This window comes from Hippopotamus amphibius, chromosome 2, assembly GCF_030028045.1.
Source record: "Hippopotamus amphibius kiboko isolate mHipAmp2 chromosome 2, mHipAmp2.hap2, whole genome shotgun sequence".
Taxonomy (NCBI): Eukaryota; Metazoa; Chordata; class Mammalia; order Artiodactyla; family Hippopotamidae; genus Hippopotamus; species Hippopotamus amphibius.
Window position 1 is genome coordinate 57,764,073 of NC_080187.1, and position 19,028 is coordinate 57,783,100.

The 19,028-nt window shown below is 40.8% G+C and overlaps 1 protein-coding gene across 2 annotated transcripts in view; it reads right to left on the reverse strand.

Annotated features, from left to right (window-relative positions):
* The window catches only part of DOCK5 (dedicator of cytokinesis 5), a 97,821-nt gene that overhangs the window by 31,406 nt on the left and 47,387 nt on the right, over window positions 1-19,028 (reverse strand). For both annotated transcript variants that reach the window (XM_057724415.1, XM_057724416.1), the window contains 11 exons: window positions 18,301-18,395; window positions 16,950-17,028; window positions 15,654-15,754; window positions 13,230-13,288; window positions 12,768-12,922; window positions 11,915-12,000; window positions 9,288-9,447; window positions 8,464-8,504; window positions 7,776-7,866; window positions 4,301-4,420; window positions 1,087-1,176 (listed from right to left, as the gene is read on the reverse strand). In XM_057724415.1, the coding sequence (XP_057580398.1) occupies window positions 1,087-1,176; window positions 4,301-4,420; window positions 7,776-7,866; window positions 8,464-8,504; window positions 9,288-9,447; window positions 11,915-12,000; window positions 12,768-12,922; window positions 13,230-13,288; window positions 15,654-15,754; window positions 16,950-17,028; window positions 18,301-18,395 (1,077 nt within the window). The remainder of the gene's footprint in view (window positions 1-1,086; window positions 1,177-4,300; window positions 4,421-7,775; window positions 7,867-8,463; window positions 8,505-9,287; window positions 9,448-11,914; window positions 12,001-12,767; window positions 12,923-13,229; window positions 13,289-15,653; window positions 15,755-16,949; window positions 17,029-18,300; window positions 18,396-19,028) is intronic.

Consider the following 19,028-nt stretch of genomic DNA (forward strand, 5'->3'; position numbering starts at 1 on the left):
CTATCTTTAATTATCCCCTGGGAAGAGTTTTCCCGGCCAGGGTGTAGAGGGTCAGCCTTAAAGGAAGCAAAAGAGGTAGCTCGACCTGGGGACTTTGACAGCTGTCCCCTCCCACAATGGTTAGCATGACTGTATTACTACACTACCTCCCTGAAGGTTTCTATCGCAGTGTTTTCTTAGAAAGGTAATGTTACATTACACACACCTCAGCTTCATGTAGTTAGGGAAATTCATATGTGACTTTTTGCATGATAGTAGAAGCTGGTACCACACACACGCAAATTCTTTTCAAAGTGATCTTGACAACTATCTCCTCAAATTATTACGTGACAATGGGTGATCTGACGTTTTCTGACTCCTCCACTAAAAATAACCCAGTGTGATGTTGTGCTGGCCTCCCACTGGGCATAGAAAAGGCAATTTTTGTTTCGCTTTACTGTTTTGAAATAGGTGACCTGTGCCAGTAGCCAGGTGTAATACACAAGGGCAGGGGACTGGAAGAGAAGAGCAGTCCAGGGACATTCGGAGCAGGAGGAAGGCAAAATTGCAGAATCAAGATAAAAACACAATGAAACAAAAACAAAGCCAAATAAAATAAAAACAAAAACACAAAAAACTTTTCTAAACCAAAAAAAAAAAAAAAAAGATTTAAAAGTTGGAGAATAAAGATAAAAGACAAAGCTCAAAGATGAGCAGTTCATTCATTCAGCAGAGCCCTGAGGATGTGGACCACAGGACAAGTAATTTCGATGAACAGACGTCAGAAAACATCTGAAACGCAGACAGTCTACCTGGAAGGCAGAGGAACTGAGAGGGGAAAGGGGAGCTGGGCCAGGGCTATGGAGGGTCCACAGAGGAGCGAGAGGCACAGGGAGAGAGGGCTGCTGAGTCCCCTGTCAAGGATAATCTGGAGAAATACCGATAACAGCTTTTAGACCTCATCTTTCTTCATTTTTCTTCTAAGCAAGGTGTACTTCTCCATCGTAAGGAACGTCATTTCTCTTTCTTAAACTTACGAAACCATTTTCACAGATGCTACAGTTAGCAGCCCTGCTGGAGGCTCGACGTCTTCTGACCCGGACTCACCAGGAGATTGCCCAGGCCCTCGTAGTCGAATACTTTGCTCTCATAATTCTCAGCCAACTCCTTGCTCAGCTTGATTGCCTTCTCCCACATCTTCAGAGAAAGAAAAAGACGGTTACTAGGGGAGAACACAGCAGTCGCTGATCCAGCTGCAAAGGCACTGGAGAGTCGCTGGGCAAAGACTAAGGGATTCAGGTGGGCTGAGTTTCTCTGGACACTCCCGGTGTGCCTCACCGCTTGGATCAAATAACCCTGTTTTCTGACATCATAAATCTACCACACCTTGGCTGCTTTGCCAGGGGGCATTTTCTGTCAATTTTGTTTGCAAGAACATGAAGAACACCATGTGTCCCCAAACAAAGCAATACTGAGTTTAAAGGGTGAAGTACCAAAGACCACTGAAAGTGGAGTGGAACCAGTTCCAAAGCCTAGGTCTTGAGAGCATGAAAGTCCTTCTGGAGGGCAAAGGAAGTTGGTGTGGACTCTTGTTCTGGTTTTGAGGTATGTGTATGTGTGTGTGTTCATTCGGAGGTTATGTGGGAGGAGTGGGGATATGAAAGAAAGTCTAATTGTACTGTTGTATGGAATCTGGGAAACTCTCCAATTTAGGGCATTGATTTCCTGTTTCTAACTCAACTATCTACATAGTCAAAGAGAGCTTCAGGAAATGCCTTATAGCACTTATAAACATGTAAATTACAGCTGAATGGACGTATCCGTCATCTGAGGCTAGCATCCGGATTGACGAACCTCTGTTCATTTTGGTATTTCATAAGAGGTCTCTTAGCTGGATACCATTAATAACGCAACATCTGGAAATTTCTTACTTCAGTCTTGTTAACCAAGTGCTACATTCCATTGTTTCTGGCTGCTGACAGAATGTATGTACAGTTCACAAAGAGTTGTAAAACATTTTAAAATTAAATCTTCTAATATCATTTGCCAAATTTGTCCCTTCTGAAATTTCTGGGCCTGGATCACTGAAAAGGCTCTGAAATGTGCCACATGGAAAGCATTCCAAGCTCAGCTGGGCTTGGTGCAGGAGGCCAGTCAAAGCACCATGGGGCCCAGTTCTCTCCTCAGTCACCAAATGCTAACTTATGGAAGAGACAGGAAGACAGCCTAGCACAGAGGTTCTCAAAGTGTGGTCCCTGGTCTCTGGGAGACCCTAGGACTCTTTCAAGGGGTCCGTGAGGTCAAAACCATCTTCTTAATAATACTAATATTATTTGCCTTTTTTCAATGCTCATTCTCTCATGAGTCTATAGAGAAGTTTCCCAGTAGCTACAGCATGTGTGATGTTGCAACAGATTGGATGTGGAAGTGGATATTCGAAGCCTGCTGTTTCTATGGGACCAGATGATAAAGAGATTTGCAAAAATGTCAAACAACGCCACTCATATTGCTCACTTTTTGGAAAATATGGTCATTCTTCATAAACAGATGTGATTTATATTAAAAGATAATAAATTTGTTATTGTTGTTAAAAGGCCAAGCAAGTAAATATTGTAAAATTTTGTTTTAATTTGTCAGAGTATAACCATCAATAGACATAATCCATGTGAACAAAAGCTCTTGGGGGTCCTCAGTGATTTTCAAGAGGGTAAAGGGATGCAGGGCCTAAGAAGTCTGAGCAAATATACTTGCTATCTGGGCCTGAAGTTCTTCCTCTGTAAAACAGAGATAATATCAACCTTACAAGGTTATAGGGAGAAATAAATTAGAAAAGCAGTCTGAAAAATCACCCAAAACAGTAACTTGCACTAAATAGATGGTAGCTAATTTATCATGATGATTATTTGGCTTATTTATTTTTTTAATCAACAGGTTCCACTGGTAAAACAGGAATGGTGGCTGGAAGTGGCAGGCCCTTTGAAGAGTCAAATCTGGAATCTGTTTTGTTTTGATAGCACACACATTTTTTTTTCTCCCCCTACCCTTTCTATGCTTTTTTTCAATTTTTAATTTAAAAGCCTTCCAGCCTGGACATGGTTTCTCCAGCTAAACACAGATGCCATGACTTGGTGGCCCAGTTTCCATGTTTATTTTACTTTCTCTCCCTCATGGGCATTTAAGTGGCTTGTTATGTACAGCCTACGGTGTCAGGCAGGCAGTGACCTGGGGATGGGATGTTCCCCGGGTGTTAGCCGATGACCTCTAGCTGACAATGATTATACTAGCTCCTGGCCCTTAGCAAAATTTAAAAGATATGATTATGGTTACAGAGAGTCAGGCCCTGGCGCTATCCACTGTATTCTCCACTGGGTTAAGTGTCCTCAATATAACTGATCTTTATTTATTGCTTTTCTTACCTTCATTAATCTATTCATTCTCTCCCATTAAAAATATCATAACTCAAAGATACACATGGAAATAGTAAAGAGTAAGTTATGAGTCAATGTTGCATAATAAAGAATTTGTTTGATCTTTGTCCTGAGTTCCTGGGAGAGAGCTTATTAAATCTTGGAATCTCTGCAGTGATAGGAGTGTCTTTGTTATTCATGGTAGACCCCTCAGGCCACATGGGAGTTGATACTAATGAGGTGACTTATGGTGGGCAGGTAGATGTTCTCGGTCTCAGAGTTGGGACTGGCTTTACCAGAACCACACCGCCTGTGTGATTAGAGGGTTGGGGACTTGAGCTGTACAATATCAGAAGGACCTCCAGGGAGGAGAAGGGGGCTGGAGATGGAGTTTATTCATGTGGTTGATGAGTCAACCAATCCAGCCAATATAATGACACCCCAATAAAAACCCTGCACACAGAGCTCAAGTGAGCTTCCTGGCTGGCGAACACATCAGTTCTCCAGGAGGGTGATGTGCTTGAATCCACAGGGAGAAGACACAGAAGCATTTGGGACCCTCCTAGACCCTGCCCTCTGTATTTCTTCATCTGTCTGGTCCTGATTTGTGTCCTTTAATATAAAACTATAATCATTAAGAACGGCATTTTACCAAGTTTTGTTGGTTGTTCTAGTATATTATCAAAACTGAGCAGAGGAATTATAGGCACCCCCTCCCCAGGTTTATAGTCAATTGGTCAGAAGTGTGGGTGGCCTGGGGACCCTTGAACTTGCAGCTGGTGTGTAAAATCTGGGCTATCTTGTTGGGAGTTTTGCGCTAACTCTGGCTGGTGAAGATCAGAACTGCAGGGTAGTAAGTACTGTGGTCATTTCCTCCTCTGCCCTCATACAAAAACAAACCACCCAACACTCACCTTGCCTTTGTCAAAATACGATATGATTTCTTGATACAGCTTCTCTTTAAGCTCTTGCTGGGTATACACATAGTAACTGTCCCTCTGAAGCAAATGGGGTACACACGGCTTGTCAGACCACTGAAAAACATGCAGAAGCAATGCGAGACTGATGCAACACATCAACTCATTTAATCAATTAAAGCAGATGAATGTAATAAATATTCCACTGAAAAACCGCACAGAATTATTTGTATGTACTTTTGACTCCTCTACATATCAATATTTTTGATGATTTGTTAAACACAAGAATCGCATACGCACCTACATATACACACCAGCTTCAAAACAAGTGTCATGCTGAATGGAAAAGCACTCAAGGCATTCCCAGGAAGGTCAGGAATGAGGCGAGGCTGCCAACCAGCATGACTGTGGTTGTGTATCATTCAGCACAGATAAAAGAGAGAAATCAGAAGTATAAACACGCAAAAAACGGGGGTAAAACCATCATGTGAAAGCAATGACTGTATTCTTCATAATACATCCCTTCACAAAGGGTGCCAACTGAAAACCTACTACACATAATGAGAGAATTAAGCAGTGGGGTCAAAATTAACATATGTGGAAATAATTTAGAGATAGATTTCATATAAATAATAACCATTCTAAAGATAACAGAAGAAATAACCCCAACAAGAATAAACCCCAAGTGATCAGATACCCAGGCACAACAATGTGAATGTACTTAATGACACTGAACTGTACAATTACAAATGCCTAGGATGGTAAATGTTATGTTAGATATATTTCACCACAATTAAATTAAAAAGAAAAGATATCTAGGGATCAACATAACAAGAAATATTCAAGACTTCTACACAGAAAACATTAATACACCACAAGAGTGTACAAAAGCAGACTTGAACAAATGGAAAGGCATACCATGCTTTTGGATAAGAAAATGCTATTTCATAAACATGGAAATTCTCCTTTAAATTAATTTTCAAATTTCATGATTCCAAAGTCCATATGGAAAAAATAAACAGAAAGGAATAAAGTGAAAAACTATGAAAGAAGGAGAGGAATGAAGAGTAATTACCAGGTCATAAAACATACTGTAAAGACCTGACAATTGAAACGGTGTGGCCCTGGTGCATGAATTGACAGAGACCCATGCAAAATATGTAAAATCTAGAAAGAGGCTCCCCTAACCCTCCATACAGTGATTTAGTACATGATCAAGATGGGATCTCATACCAATGATGAAAATGTGGACTATATTTAATAAGCAGCATCCTGAGTGATTCGAGGAAAAAGTGGCCTCCACACCTCATACCTTACGCCAGGACAGGAGAGCTGAATTTTCTGAGCAGCATAAATGAAAAGACCTACAGGCACTGACACTGTGATTTCTTTCTGATCATCCCATAGTCAACAAGCCTTCCTCCCTAACCCATACACAATAAGTTTTCTGGTGCCCCAGTCTTGAATATGAACTGTGAATGGTTGTCTTAGGGGAAGTGGTGAAGCAGAGGACTCCAGTTTTTAACTCCTAAGCTTAGAACAATGTACGTGTATTATTTAGGAATAAAATAAAATTGAAATTATATAAGAAAATTACTTGCTAGGGGCAAGAATGGAGGCATGGAAATGTAGTAAGAGGCTGAAAATGATAACCTGGAGCAAGATGGCAGCAATGGAGATAAAAGTGGAGAGGGTGAGGGTATCAAAGAGACACCTGCACCCCTCCGTTCACTGCAGCATTATTCACAATAGCCAAGATACATACCTAAGTGTCCATGAACGGATGAATGAATAAAAATGTGGTATATGCATACAATGGAATATTATTCAGCCATGAGAAAGGAAACCCTGCCTTCTGTGACAATATGGATGAACTCAAAGGCATTATATACAAAGTGAAATAAGTTTGAGAAAGACAAACACTGTATGATCTCACTTATACGTGGCATCTGAAAGATCCAGACTTGTGAAAACAGGGAGTAGAACAGTGGTTACCAGGGACTGGGGGATGGGGGAATAGAAGAAAGATTGTTTAAGGGTATAAACTTGCAACTAGTAGATAAATAAGTCCTGGAGATCTAAGACTAGCATAAACTTTCTCAAATTAAAAAGAAAGAAAGAAAGAAAGAAAAGTGGATAGGGTGAGGGCAAGTTTTGGACAGAGGGTTCATGATTCTTGCTTGTGGAGAACGTGGAAGGGGTTGAGTAAAAGATGACGACCAGTATCTTTTATTAGATATCCGTGTCCTTTAGTGAAATGAGGAGAAAGGAGAGGAAGGGACGGACCCAGGAGGATGGTGGAGGGAACAGCTTCTGTTACTGACATGTTAAGTTTGAGTTGTCTATTAGTCATTCAGAGATTAATGTTGACAGAACAGTAAGTTGGAGGAGTCATCAGAGCTGGAAAGAGTTATTTGCAACTGATGATGTAGAGATGTATTTATTGGTATATCCAAGGCACAATAGAATTTCCTCAGCGAGACAGTATAAATAGGAAAGTACTTCTACAGTTCTATATTTATTTACAACTCACTTCTCTGTAGTTTTACACATATTTTTTACATATATTGACTGACAAATGTTTTGTTTTTTTCAATTAGAGTGTCAGAATTAGCAGCCCGTAAGTTGTGCCCTGCTTCCTAAAGATTTTTAAATAAATGATATACACCCCTATGTTCACAGAAGCACTATTTACAATAGCCAGGACATGGAAACAACCTAAATGTCCATTGACAGATGAGTGAATAAAGAAAATGTGGTACATATGTACAGTGGAATACTACTTAGCCATAAAAAAGAATGAAATGATGCTATTTGCAGCAACATGGATGGACCCAGAGATTATCATAATTAGTGAAGTAAGTCAGGAAGAGAAAGACAAATACCATATAATACCACTTATATGTGGAATCTAAAATACGATACAAATGAACATATCTATGAAACAGAAACAGACTCACAGACAGAACAGACTTGTGGTTGCCAAAGGGGAGGGGATGGGGGAGGGATGGGCTGGGAGTTTGGGATTAGCAGATGCAAACTATTACATATAGAATGGATAAACAACAAGGTCCTACTGAAGAGCACAGGGAACTATAATATCCTGTGATAAACCATAATGGAAAAGAATATGAAAAAGAATGTGTGTGTAGGGGTGTGTGTGTGTGTGTGTATATATATAAAACGGAATCATTTTGCTGTACAGCAGAAATTAACACAACATTATCAATCAACTATACTTCAAAAAAATAAATTTAAAACTAAGTAAGTAAATATGTAAATAAATAAATAATAACAGACATTTTCCCAACCTTGGTCTAAAAACTAGCTGTGCCTATTTAGAAGGTATAAAAATATTCTTGGATAAAGGGGTCCTCCTTGAATAGGGACCTTTTCCATCAAAACCATGACATGTACAGGATACAGTCCCAAAGGGCTGACAGTTGACACACTGCATCCCTGATCCACTTACTTGCAGGAGCTCAGCATGCAGGAGGAGTGTGTAGGCAGCTTCAGTGTAGTTCTCACAGTCCCTGTGCAAATCCCGCAGCTTGTACAAGTATCTGGTCAGAAAAGAGAAAGGAGGCATTCTGTCGCCAAGTTGACGGGACACTAGGCTCATGTCACAGCCAGGCGGCAGGAACAGTTACTTCCTACTCCTTTAAGTCTTTGTGCTGCTTCCTGCCTATGTGTCTTTCCTACTCCATCTGTTCTACTCTGTACTCTTCGTTTAAGGTAGCAGTGTTTAAATGTCACAGACCCCTTTAGGAAGCTCATGAGAGCTAAGAAATATTTCCCCAGGAAATGCATATAGTTTACATCCCAGGTTGTTTCACGTTCAGGCTCCCTGCACCCTGGGCTAACGGTCCTTGACAGAGGGTGGATTTCATGTCTTTCCTGTGCAGCTTTCCCTGGCCAGCGTCCTCTATACTTTCCTGGAATCCCGACACGATCCTCCCTCTGCACTTCCTCGTATTGTACTTACCTGTGTATCTGTCTAAAGCAGTTACCCTTTTAGGAAGAAGGGAGTGTATCACATACTTTTTGGCCTCTCTCAAAGAAGCAAGCATGGTGCTGGGGCTTACTGTTTTCGTTTATTGGAGAAATAAATCATAAAGCCCTGACATAAATAGCAAAAGCAGAAATTTCCTTTGGCTTACCTTATGTAGATGTCCTCTCTCTTCTTTTCCTTGTAAAAATTCTGCAAGAAAATTCACAAAACACCAACACGAATCCATTAGTGACGAGCTTGCCACAAAAACTGCCAAACCACTACTTGCATTTTTCAAGTGTCACTTTTCCAAAGACTTTCTTTTTTCCCTTAAACAAACACCCCCAACAAAATAAGGAAGTGACAGTTTATAAAGCAGAAAAGTTGAAGAATTTTTTTAGGACCATGCTCCTGAGAAATGTGAGAGAAACCTTCTAGGTGAATAGACAGCTGGGTCATACCCAAGCATCTGATACTCTGTTTTCTCAGGGAATCAGAGGTGGTAGGTTCTTGATTTATATTAAGCGGAAGAGTACATGGCCTAAACCTCTGAGGTCTGTGGTCCCAGTTACAACTGTATAAGGAAAGGCAAGACCACAAGGTTCTACCACCTAGAGGATTTCATGGACTAATTCTCTACTCACAGTATATTGTTTTTCATGCATTTTCATTTGTGTTGAATAATTTCAACAATAAACCAACCACATACAAATAAGACAGAGAAACAGGCTGAGGATGGCCTTCAGTAAAACAGTTGAGTCAAGAGCTTATGCTGCATTTTCCATCCCTGTTTCCTCATTTATCCTCAAGGTCTGATGCAGCTGGTATCTGTGAGTTTAAAGCTGAGTTGGCCATTCCAATTAGACTCAGCAGAACACAGACTCCAGAAAGGTGGTCCCAAGGGACCTCTGTGTCTGTGGGATAGAGCTGCACTGTGGGGTGCAGGGGTGGCCCAGCACTGCCCTCTCACCATCGCAGGGGTGTGGCACATACCAGCACATTAACGGTACAGCTCATGCGGTTTTCCTTGCTCTCATCGTGCATGATGATGGTTCTGTAGTCCAAAAGATTCTCTAAGAGGCTGCTGACCAGGAGCGCGAATACTTCTCCGGAGCTGGATAGGTATTTATGTTTCCGGCAATGTTCTAGAAGCCTGAGGGGCGGAGGTGGAGATAAATTCCCAGGTCCCACACCTTCATCCCAGCACCACATTTGGGCGCTGTCCATGGTCCTGGTAGCAGGTAGCACCACACTAGGAGACACACCCTTCACGTGACTCCAGTCTATCCTATCCCAGGGCCTTCACTTACAAGGCTCCCCGCTGTTACTCAAGTTCTATATTTTCTTTAGGTCTGTAGCTCAATCCCCACCATCACTGAGAATCCCAGCCCACGATGCCCTTCTTTGAATTTCTATTTGTATTTGTTTTTTGATTTTGTCTTCTGTCAATACCACAGAAACTAGAACCTTTGCCCAAAAGGTTTGTGTGTACTATCTGATCCCTCTACTCATTTGAAAGCACCATCTTTCTTTGTCTTTATTCTTTCTAAGGCCCAGCACTTCAGGGCATCCCGAGGGAACTCCGGAGAATCTTAGACTGACGCCCAGCCTAGAGGAACCCAGGAACCTAGCACACATCCAGACATGTGGCTCTTGGGATAAAAGTGTTATTTTCAGGAAAAATTGCAGTTGTAAATAGGTAGACGGAGGTTAAACTTTTGGTCTAAATCCTCTCCCTCTGGACCCAAACAGAGCAAAGCTTCTTAGGTTAGACAATTAGAAGAAAACTTGGGGAACAGGAGAAAAAAATGGGTTCAAAGCATTAGTCCAGATTCTAGAATTATTCTTGAGCACTGGAGATTTGTGCAGTCATAGTTTTCTGCACTCGTGATCCAAGAAGAATGAAGGAAAAATAAGATCTGTATGTGAAAAGTCAACTGTAGGATTTTTTTTAAGTGTAGTTTTATCACTTGTAAATGTGTGTGTTTGTATGTGTGTGTGTAACATCTGCACTTAATTCCTGTATAAAATCAGAACTGCCAAAGTGATAAACTGAAAGGTTTGAAACTCAAACAGGCAGACCAAATGGATATAGGATGAAAAGATCAACACAGTCTTATCATCCCTTACGAACACAACAAGACAGACTTCTAGTTCTTTAAAATATAGACACGTCATCAGTTCCATTGCTGAGTACCCCGCATGCTGGTTCCTTAAAAAAATCTTTGAAAAAAGAAAAACAGAGTTGGGAGTGTCCCTCTCCTCGGCTCCGTCTAGTGCCCACCACGTCCACAAAGAAGGTAAATCCTGGAAAGACTTAGGAACACACCCAATTGACAGGTGACAGAGTTGGCCAATGTCATAAAAATTCAGAGAACACAAGAAATGAACAGTCTAGAGCAGTTACAACCCAGGATGCTGGGAAGATCTGCAGATAATAACAGTAACAAACACCAGAGCAGCCCTCAGTTGTCCAGCACGAGCTCTGGGGCAGACATATGTTACTACATCATCTCATTCAACCCTCAGCAAAATACAGACCCTATGATTGTAGATGACAAAAATAAATAAATAAATACAAGAGTCATCGGATAGGTTAAATCATCTGTCCAAAGTCAACATCCTAGTATGCAGAGAAAACGGGATTTGAATCACAATCTCTGTCTCCAACATCTAAGTGTTTTTAACCACTCTTTTCATACTGTCATTCCATACATGCAAAGCAGAGTAAGAGGGACAGAGAGTGACAGGCAAAGGTCTGTCAGGGTGTGGATGGGGAGTAGTGGGGATAATGTGAATACAGGGAGGGGAATGAATGTGTTGGCTTGGGGGTGGGGGCAGGGCAGTGAAAAGGGCCAGAGATATACCTGGTGTTCTCAGACATTCTTTACAGGGTATAAGGTATTTTTAAATATAAAGTGGGGACTTCCCTGGTGGCACAGTGGTTAAGAATCCGCCTACCAATGCAGGGCACACGGGTTTGATCCCTGGTCTGGGTAGATCCCACATGCCTCGGAGCAACTAAGCCTGTGTACCATAACTCCTGAATTGTGTGCTGCAACTACTGAAGCCCATGTGCCTAGAAGCCATGCTCCACAAGAAGAGAAGCCACCGCAATGAGAGAAGCCCACGCACCGCAACAGAGAGTGGCCCCCACTTACCACAACTAGAGAAAGCCTGTGTGCAGCAACAAAGACCCAGCGTAGTCAAAAAAAAAAAAAAAAAAAAAAAAAAAAGTAAAGTGGACCTTGAAACGTTTTTCCCTTCTCCTTTAAATTACTGCTTTGAAGCCAAAATTAGAGGTGCTAGCACTTTTGTTAAAGTTCAGCATTTCAAACACTGGGCAAAATGCCAATACTCTGTCCCTCTCCCTCTTTCCTCCATCTGCTCTGTTCTCGAGGGCCAGGCTGGCCAGGAAAACAGGAACATCTGACTCACAGCAGATAAACAAATGTCAGCAGTGGATGGTGTAAACTCCATGAAGCCCACTGAGAACCATTCCTGGTGGTGACCCAGCAATGCTGAGCCTACCCAATTGGTCTGTAAGTGCAGCAGAAGCCTGTGTTTCTCCATCACTAAATGATGCAATCAACTTGAGATTTTGTTTCTGAGATACTCACAGTTTTTCCAGAAGGACCTTGTACTGTTCATCTCCTCTTCCCCCTTCTACCTCTTGGTCCAGCTTTGTGATCAACTCATTCTCAAACTGAAAGCAGAGTCAGAATTTCACAGGAGAATGCCCCATTCTCAGAAAAGGACACAAAAGACATCCAGCCAACTTTTCTAAATTTGGCCCAACCCCTTTGCTGAATTGTGAACTATTTCCGGTATATAGAGAGGAAGATCACACTTCATGCTATCCATTAATATCAAAACTTTCTAAAGCGACCTCATGCTACTCTGTCCTTTGCTTTATATTTAAAGAAAACAATTACCCCAAACACTACTATCCTATCACAATTATGCATACCAAAATAGCTCAACGATTCTAATTTTCCATTTTATTTTTGGTTCTTGTCAAAGTCTTAACAATGGGATTGCTTTTGCAGAGCTTCATAGCTGCAAAATCTTCCTTTCAATATTTATATGCTGTAGAGATAAGGACACTGACACATAGGAAAAATATATCAGGCAAACTACAGGCTCAAAACTAAAGACCTCTGCGCCATTCCCTCAGTCCACTGCAATATTTGCAAGAGATAGGAGTAAAATGTGTGAAGTCAAATTTTAATTATCCAGAGACAAGAGTCCTCCTTTAGGAAACACATGTAGGAAAAAAGACCGCTTCTAGGGCCTCAGTTGGAATACCTGATTCTATGCCTAACTGCTCTACAAAATAAAATGCAAAAAAAAGAAGTTTTTAGATCACCTTTGATTTGTTTTATTCAGGCTACCGCTTCTCTATAAAGCAAGAAAATAAATAAGAGATCACTCTATGTGCATTAGTAAGACAACAGGTCCACCACTCCTTACCATATGGAAATTGCCATTTCCACTGAAATTGAACTCACACTGCATCATATCAAAGAAAATCGGGATGGTGGCTTTCCGGAGCTCAACTTCGGGGGTTAGTGTGACCTCCAGAATGGGACCCACCATGGATGGGATGAATTTGATTTTGTGGGGACCTGAAATGAAAGTAAGTGAGGACATGAAAAAATAAGTTCACCAGAAGTAAAGTGTTACAATCTTCCTCCACAGGGCCCATAAGAAAAGAAAAAGTTTATGTGGGTAAATCAACTCAAGTCAGAAGTGAGTGACTAAATATTGTTTTCCGATAACGTGATCTCGTAAGAGACCCACAAATCATCTTGCACTTCCAGACACACAGAGAAATCAATCTCAGGGTTCTTGGAATTAAAATGGAAAAGAATGCATTGTGGGATGCGTGTCGCACAGGAGTGGTGTGTGGGCCTGTTCAGATTGTGCACTCACCCAGGTTATACCACATGTCCCGGATCCTAAAGCCGATTTCCTTTCTCATGTCCCCGTATCTAGGAAGAAGATCATAAAGCAGGAGAAAGATGTGCAGTGGAAACGAGAACACACAATACAGTGATGAGGGGAGTAAAGGGACCCGTGTTCCTCTAGGTCACAATTAAGGTAAGTTTCGAGGCAAAAAACACATTAAGAGGGAATTCCCTGGTGGTCCAGTGGTTAAGATGCTGCAGTTTCACTGCTGAGGGCTGGGTTCAATCCCTGGTCGGGGAACTAAGATCCCACAAGCCACGTGGCGCAGCCAAAAACAAAAAAACAAACCAAAAAACCAAAATCAAATGAAGAGCTGTGGTCGATACCTAAACAAGCCCCCAAAGAACTGAGCCACAAAGAGGTTGAGGGACTTTCAAAGCAGGAGGAGGACCAAAGTAATTTTCAAAAATCACTGAGAAGATGAGATTAACAAACTTACTCAAGGGTGAAGAGCGAGAAACACTCTGGTTGCTCTTAAGCAAAAAAATAAAACACAACAAACACTAAAGAAAAGGAAGATGAATGAGGTATGATATCTAACAAATATACTGCCTTTATGTACTTGTATTTGAGTGGCCCTTATCCACACCAGTACATTCTTCAATGTGCTCAATCACATTGGGAATCTCTAGACATATATTCTCAATGGGGGTGATAGTGTCCCTAAAGGGGTGAAAATTGGTCCATGGGGGCAAAAACACCTTCCTGTTTTTATGTATAAAGCACAGATATATATTTAGTACATAAACTGATATATGGTGCATCTGTGGTATTAATATTTCATGGGGGGGTGTGATTAGAAAAACATTTTCTAAAAAGGTTCCTTACAGGAGTTGACAATGGAGGAAAAGTAGAGAAGCCCTAATCTAGACAGTGGTTCTTGGGTGGAGGTGAATCAGAGTCACCTGGAAATCTCTTAAAGAATACATATGCCTGCGGCTGCCGCACACCATGTACCATATCAGAGGCTGGGGGCTTAGAAAATGGAAAGAGGGTGGGTCAAAAGTAGATACTGTAATGTTTCCAGGGAATTAGAATACGGACCTACGACCTACCCTGCCAGCAGGGTTCTACATTTTCTCCTTGTGCGACTATTGTGCCAAACATGTTTTTCAAATTCTTACTTTGGAAGTGCCTTCAGAAGCCATTATAAAAATGTTCTTGCTATTCCATTTTAACAAAGGTACCTAAGCTAATTTTATTATTATTATATAAGCATCTAAGGTCCATGTCCAACACATAATAGATAATAAATGACAACTACTCATTCCTTACTAATACTATTGCTGACGCTTTTACTAAAAATAAGAGAAGTCTTGAAAAAAAAACTCATTCACATTCCTATAACCTTAATATAAATGTTTTTATTTCCTGAGGTTTATCTTTGCCCATATGCATATATATTTTTACATGGCTTTGACTTACAGTCCACACTTTCCAAAACCAGATCCATTACTCCTAACTAGACACTTTATATATCAGACTTGGTGTCAACTCATTTCATTTAAGGTCATTTAACCAAAATCAAATCCATCCTTGAATGAAGTTATGTCATTTAAGATATTCTAAAGAACAAGATTAAGGTGTCCATCTTAAAAAGCAAATATCTCTGGATACCAGCGCTACAAGGAAATCTACAAAACAGGTTTTACCTTTATCTTTGAAAGTATAATCACTAAATGTCAATCTTAGTAGCCACCAATCTTAGTATTTTAGGGAAGAGCTAGAGGGACACTAAATAATTTGCCTAGAATCCCAGACATGCTAGCAGGGGAACAGAACTAAAATCTCACAGCCTTTAAATGATAAATTTCTCAAGTTCTATTTAATTACACATCCTCTGAGTCCTCAGGCTCTCATTTAACTTTGAAAGAGACTTGAGATGAAAGCAATGAAAATCTTCCCTTAATTTCCCATCACTCTTGCACACAGGTCCATTTTGAATTCTGAGCCAAGGAACCTGGAGGGTGTTTTCAGGTGTGTTACTCTTGGCTTCTCTGCTGAAGTGACTGAAATTGGGAGGTAGACCAATGGTGCCAAAGGAGTCTGCTCTGTGAAGCATGAGAGAGGCACTATGCCTGCAATTTGGGTAAGGTGCCAGCTCATGGCAGCTGTTCTTGGCAATGGGAGGACTAGCTGGCCTGAGCGCCCCTCCGCGTAGAGATTCTATAATAGAATGTGATGGTTGGTTTGAAAATGAATGGGCCCCTGAGAAGAGATGTGAATCTAGAGAAATCTGAGATGTATTAAATGATTATTTCAAAATCTATCTCACAAATACTATGGGCAGCCAGTTAACAGAAATTTCTGTGATATCAAAAATCCTGCTCCAAATAGAAATGGAAGAATCACCTTCCCAATCGTAAGCAAGTTTAAGAGGACACTTACTTTTTCACAATTTTGTTGCGCTTGGCTTGTGAGAAGGTTTCAAGCTGAAGGGACTCATGGGTGAGAAAAGCTACTGCCAAATGGAAGTAATTGTTCCAGAGCTGTTCAAAATTAATGGTGTGGGTGAAAAGAAATGGAAAATAACATTAATAAGGGTCATAATAAAACAGTGCCATATGGTAGAAATGCCATCGCCAGAAATTAACGGAAAAAAAAGACCCAAAATAAAATCCACAAGACTTCCTTTTCTCTCCTGTGTTTCAATTATTCAGCCCTGAAAGTTTTAATGCTTTATTAATATCAAGCTTTTTTAAAAAAAAATCCAAACTATTATATTTGTCTTTACTCCTGGGATAAAGGAAAATTTCTGCCGAGAAGTGTACCTATTTATAGTTAAGTAGTTTGGAAATACTTATCAAAAGCCCAAGAGTTCTGCCAAACTTTTGAACTAGTAAATATTCTAGGACTTTATCCTGGTAAAATAAAAATGGGTATTTAAAAAAATATTTAAAACAAGGAAGGCTCTCACAGTGTTATTGAACATAATAACAAAAAATGGAAACAATCTAAATGCTCATAAGAAGAATTTGGTTAAATAAATCAAGATCCAGCCATCCAACAGACTGCATTCAGCCACTAAAAACAATGTGAAAGTATTTACTATCATTGAAAAGATCACAGAAAAAGTAAATAAAGTAGATTAACAGGTTACCAAAGAACTGTGCAGGTCGATTCCATTTTGGCATATGTATGTATGTGTGTGTGTATATATATATATATCATTTTGACATTTGTACACACACATATATATAAACACATATGTATACACACATATATACATGTATATATGTATGCAATATGTATATATAATCTCATCTGCTTATGACTCTCCACTTTAAAAGTTCCATCGATACAATCACAGGCCATGACACAGCAAAAGCACATCACCAACAAAATGTACCCTGTAACGGAAGCAGGACCTTGTCTGCCTTCACCAGGACCTAGAATAGTGCCCTGTATACATAACTCTCTAATATTTGTCGAATGAATGAATGAACAAAGATGGAGCTAGTGATCACCTGTTTTGCTTTGGACTTTCAAACAGGTGTGTACTTTGGACTGCTTTTTGGACACTAAACCATTTGCAGGTAGAGCAATACCTGCGTGCCTACCTGTAAGCAGATGTGTACATGTGTATTTGTTATGATAAAATCTGAGGCGATGTTTTCCAAAATGAAATGGTTCTCTTACTTTGGCTGAGAACTCAAGGAACTCCTAGGTGAGTCGCATGCTTACCTGATGTTCAAAGCTTGCATGATCCATGAAGAATCTTGTGAGAACCTCAGCAAACTGATTTATGGCACGGAGGAAGACCCTGGGGAAGAAAAGACACAACGGATAAAGAAGGCAACTCCATGTGCTTTGAAACAGTTTCCATCTATGTTAAAAGCCAAAGCAAATCAAACCTGGACTTGGAAATCTAAGACATCTATCAAGGTCCTTAGAGACCAACAACAGCACATTCCACAGAGAAGGTCACAGAAGGTCAGTTTCTAGAACCGATTACTAGTGCCGCTCAAGGCTGCATCACAATTTAGCCAGTTCAGGGTAAATACAGCTCAGAGGCCAAGCCAGGGCTCCTGAGCCTCAGACCAGGGCTCCTTTTGCTCCATCATGATGCTTATGTTTTAAAGTTGAGGACTTTGGATGTAATGGTTTCTCTAATCTGTTCATAGTTGGGAAGGGTTTTTCTAATCAGGTATCAGGACCATGGAGAGTTAACAATAATGCTTATCATAATGATTTATTTTATTTAGCTCTTTAAAAATCTTGAATGTCTTTCAATATCTGTATTCAATCCATCCCACTTTCATCAACAAGTCTTTACTGAGGACCAGCAACTGCAAAGCACTGGCTTAGGTTTTGCTTTGAAAGAGATGGCTCCTGGTCTTAAGAAGTCTACAACTTGGTGGGGATCATTTGCAACCTGTAAATTGAACCATGACCCAACAAAGAATATGGAAAATTCTAAGAGGGGGTATCAAAGAGGTATGGGGAATCAAAAGAAGAGAAGATGACAGCCAGATCAGAACAGCTTCCTTTGGAGATGGCATTTGAGAAGGTCCTTGAGGAATGGGAGGCATGTTGATGGCCAGAGACAATGGGGCAGGCACTGCAGGTGGAAGCAGCAGCGTGAGCGGAGGCTCAGAACATGTTCAGGGTTAGGGTCAGGGTTAGGGTTAGGTGGGAAGAGGCCAGTTAGATTGGAGGGCACATCGTATATGGAGGGAAATAGTGGAAGATAAGGCTAGAAACGCAGGGTGCGCAGGGATGCAGAGGCCTTGAATGTCAGGATGACAAAGCCCACATGGAGACAAGGAAAGACACCTTGCAGAGCTGATGCTGACGATCAACGTGAGAGCACTGAGGAGATTACAGCAGAGAGCCTAAGTCAGAGCAACTGCAGCAGCTCGGGTGAAATCAAGAACAGGAGCACATAAACCAGGACCACGGAAGCAGAAGGACCGTTACTTTACAGATGGCGGACTTGAGGCAAAGAGAGTTAACAGCGCTTCACAAGGGTCAGAAAGTGAGTTACCAGACCCAAGTTTTCAAATGCCTCCAGCCCTGCGATGGGTGGTCTCACCTGCTCTGTGTCATATTCATGACCATCCAGTCTTTGGCGTAGATGTTCTTTCCAATCAGATCCTTAAACATGATGAAAGTTTCCATGAGGAAGTCCTGCAAAAAACAAAGAAGGAATGGTTGGAGGAAAACTGGAGGAAAACTGGGGGAAAACTGGGTTATACTTCATAAGTCTTTCCACCAGCACATTGATGCCAAGGAAGGAACAGGATGGCCCCAGTCCCATAACAGTCTATTTTTTGAGTAAGGTTCATAGGAATAACAGAGCATTTAAAAATTTCTTTATTTTATATTGGAGTATAGTTGATTAATAATGTTGTTTTAGTTTCAGGTGTGCAGCAAAGTGATTCCGTTATACATATACATGTATCTATTCTTTTTCAAATTCTTTTCCCATTTAGGTTATTACAAAATATTGGGCAGAGTTCCCTGTGTTACCCAGTAGGTCCTTGTTGCGTATCTATTTTGAATATAGCAGTGTGTTCACAATAGGGCATTCTTACAGCCACCTCATGACTTGATGTTTACCTCATATAACCAGATAAGGAAGACAAGGGTCAAAAAATTGTTCACATTTCATAAATGATAAAACTGAGACTGCTGAAAAATTAAATGACTGACTTAAGGCCATAGAAACCAAGAAGTAGGGAGCTGGGAAGAGACCTTGGGGCTCTGGATCCCAAGGTTAGAGCCATATGTCCTCAGCTGCCAAATGTTCTCCGAATAGAT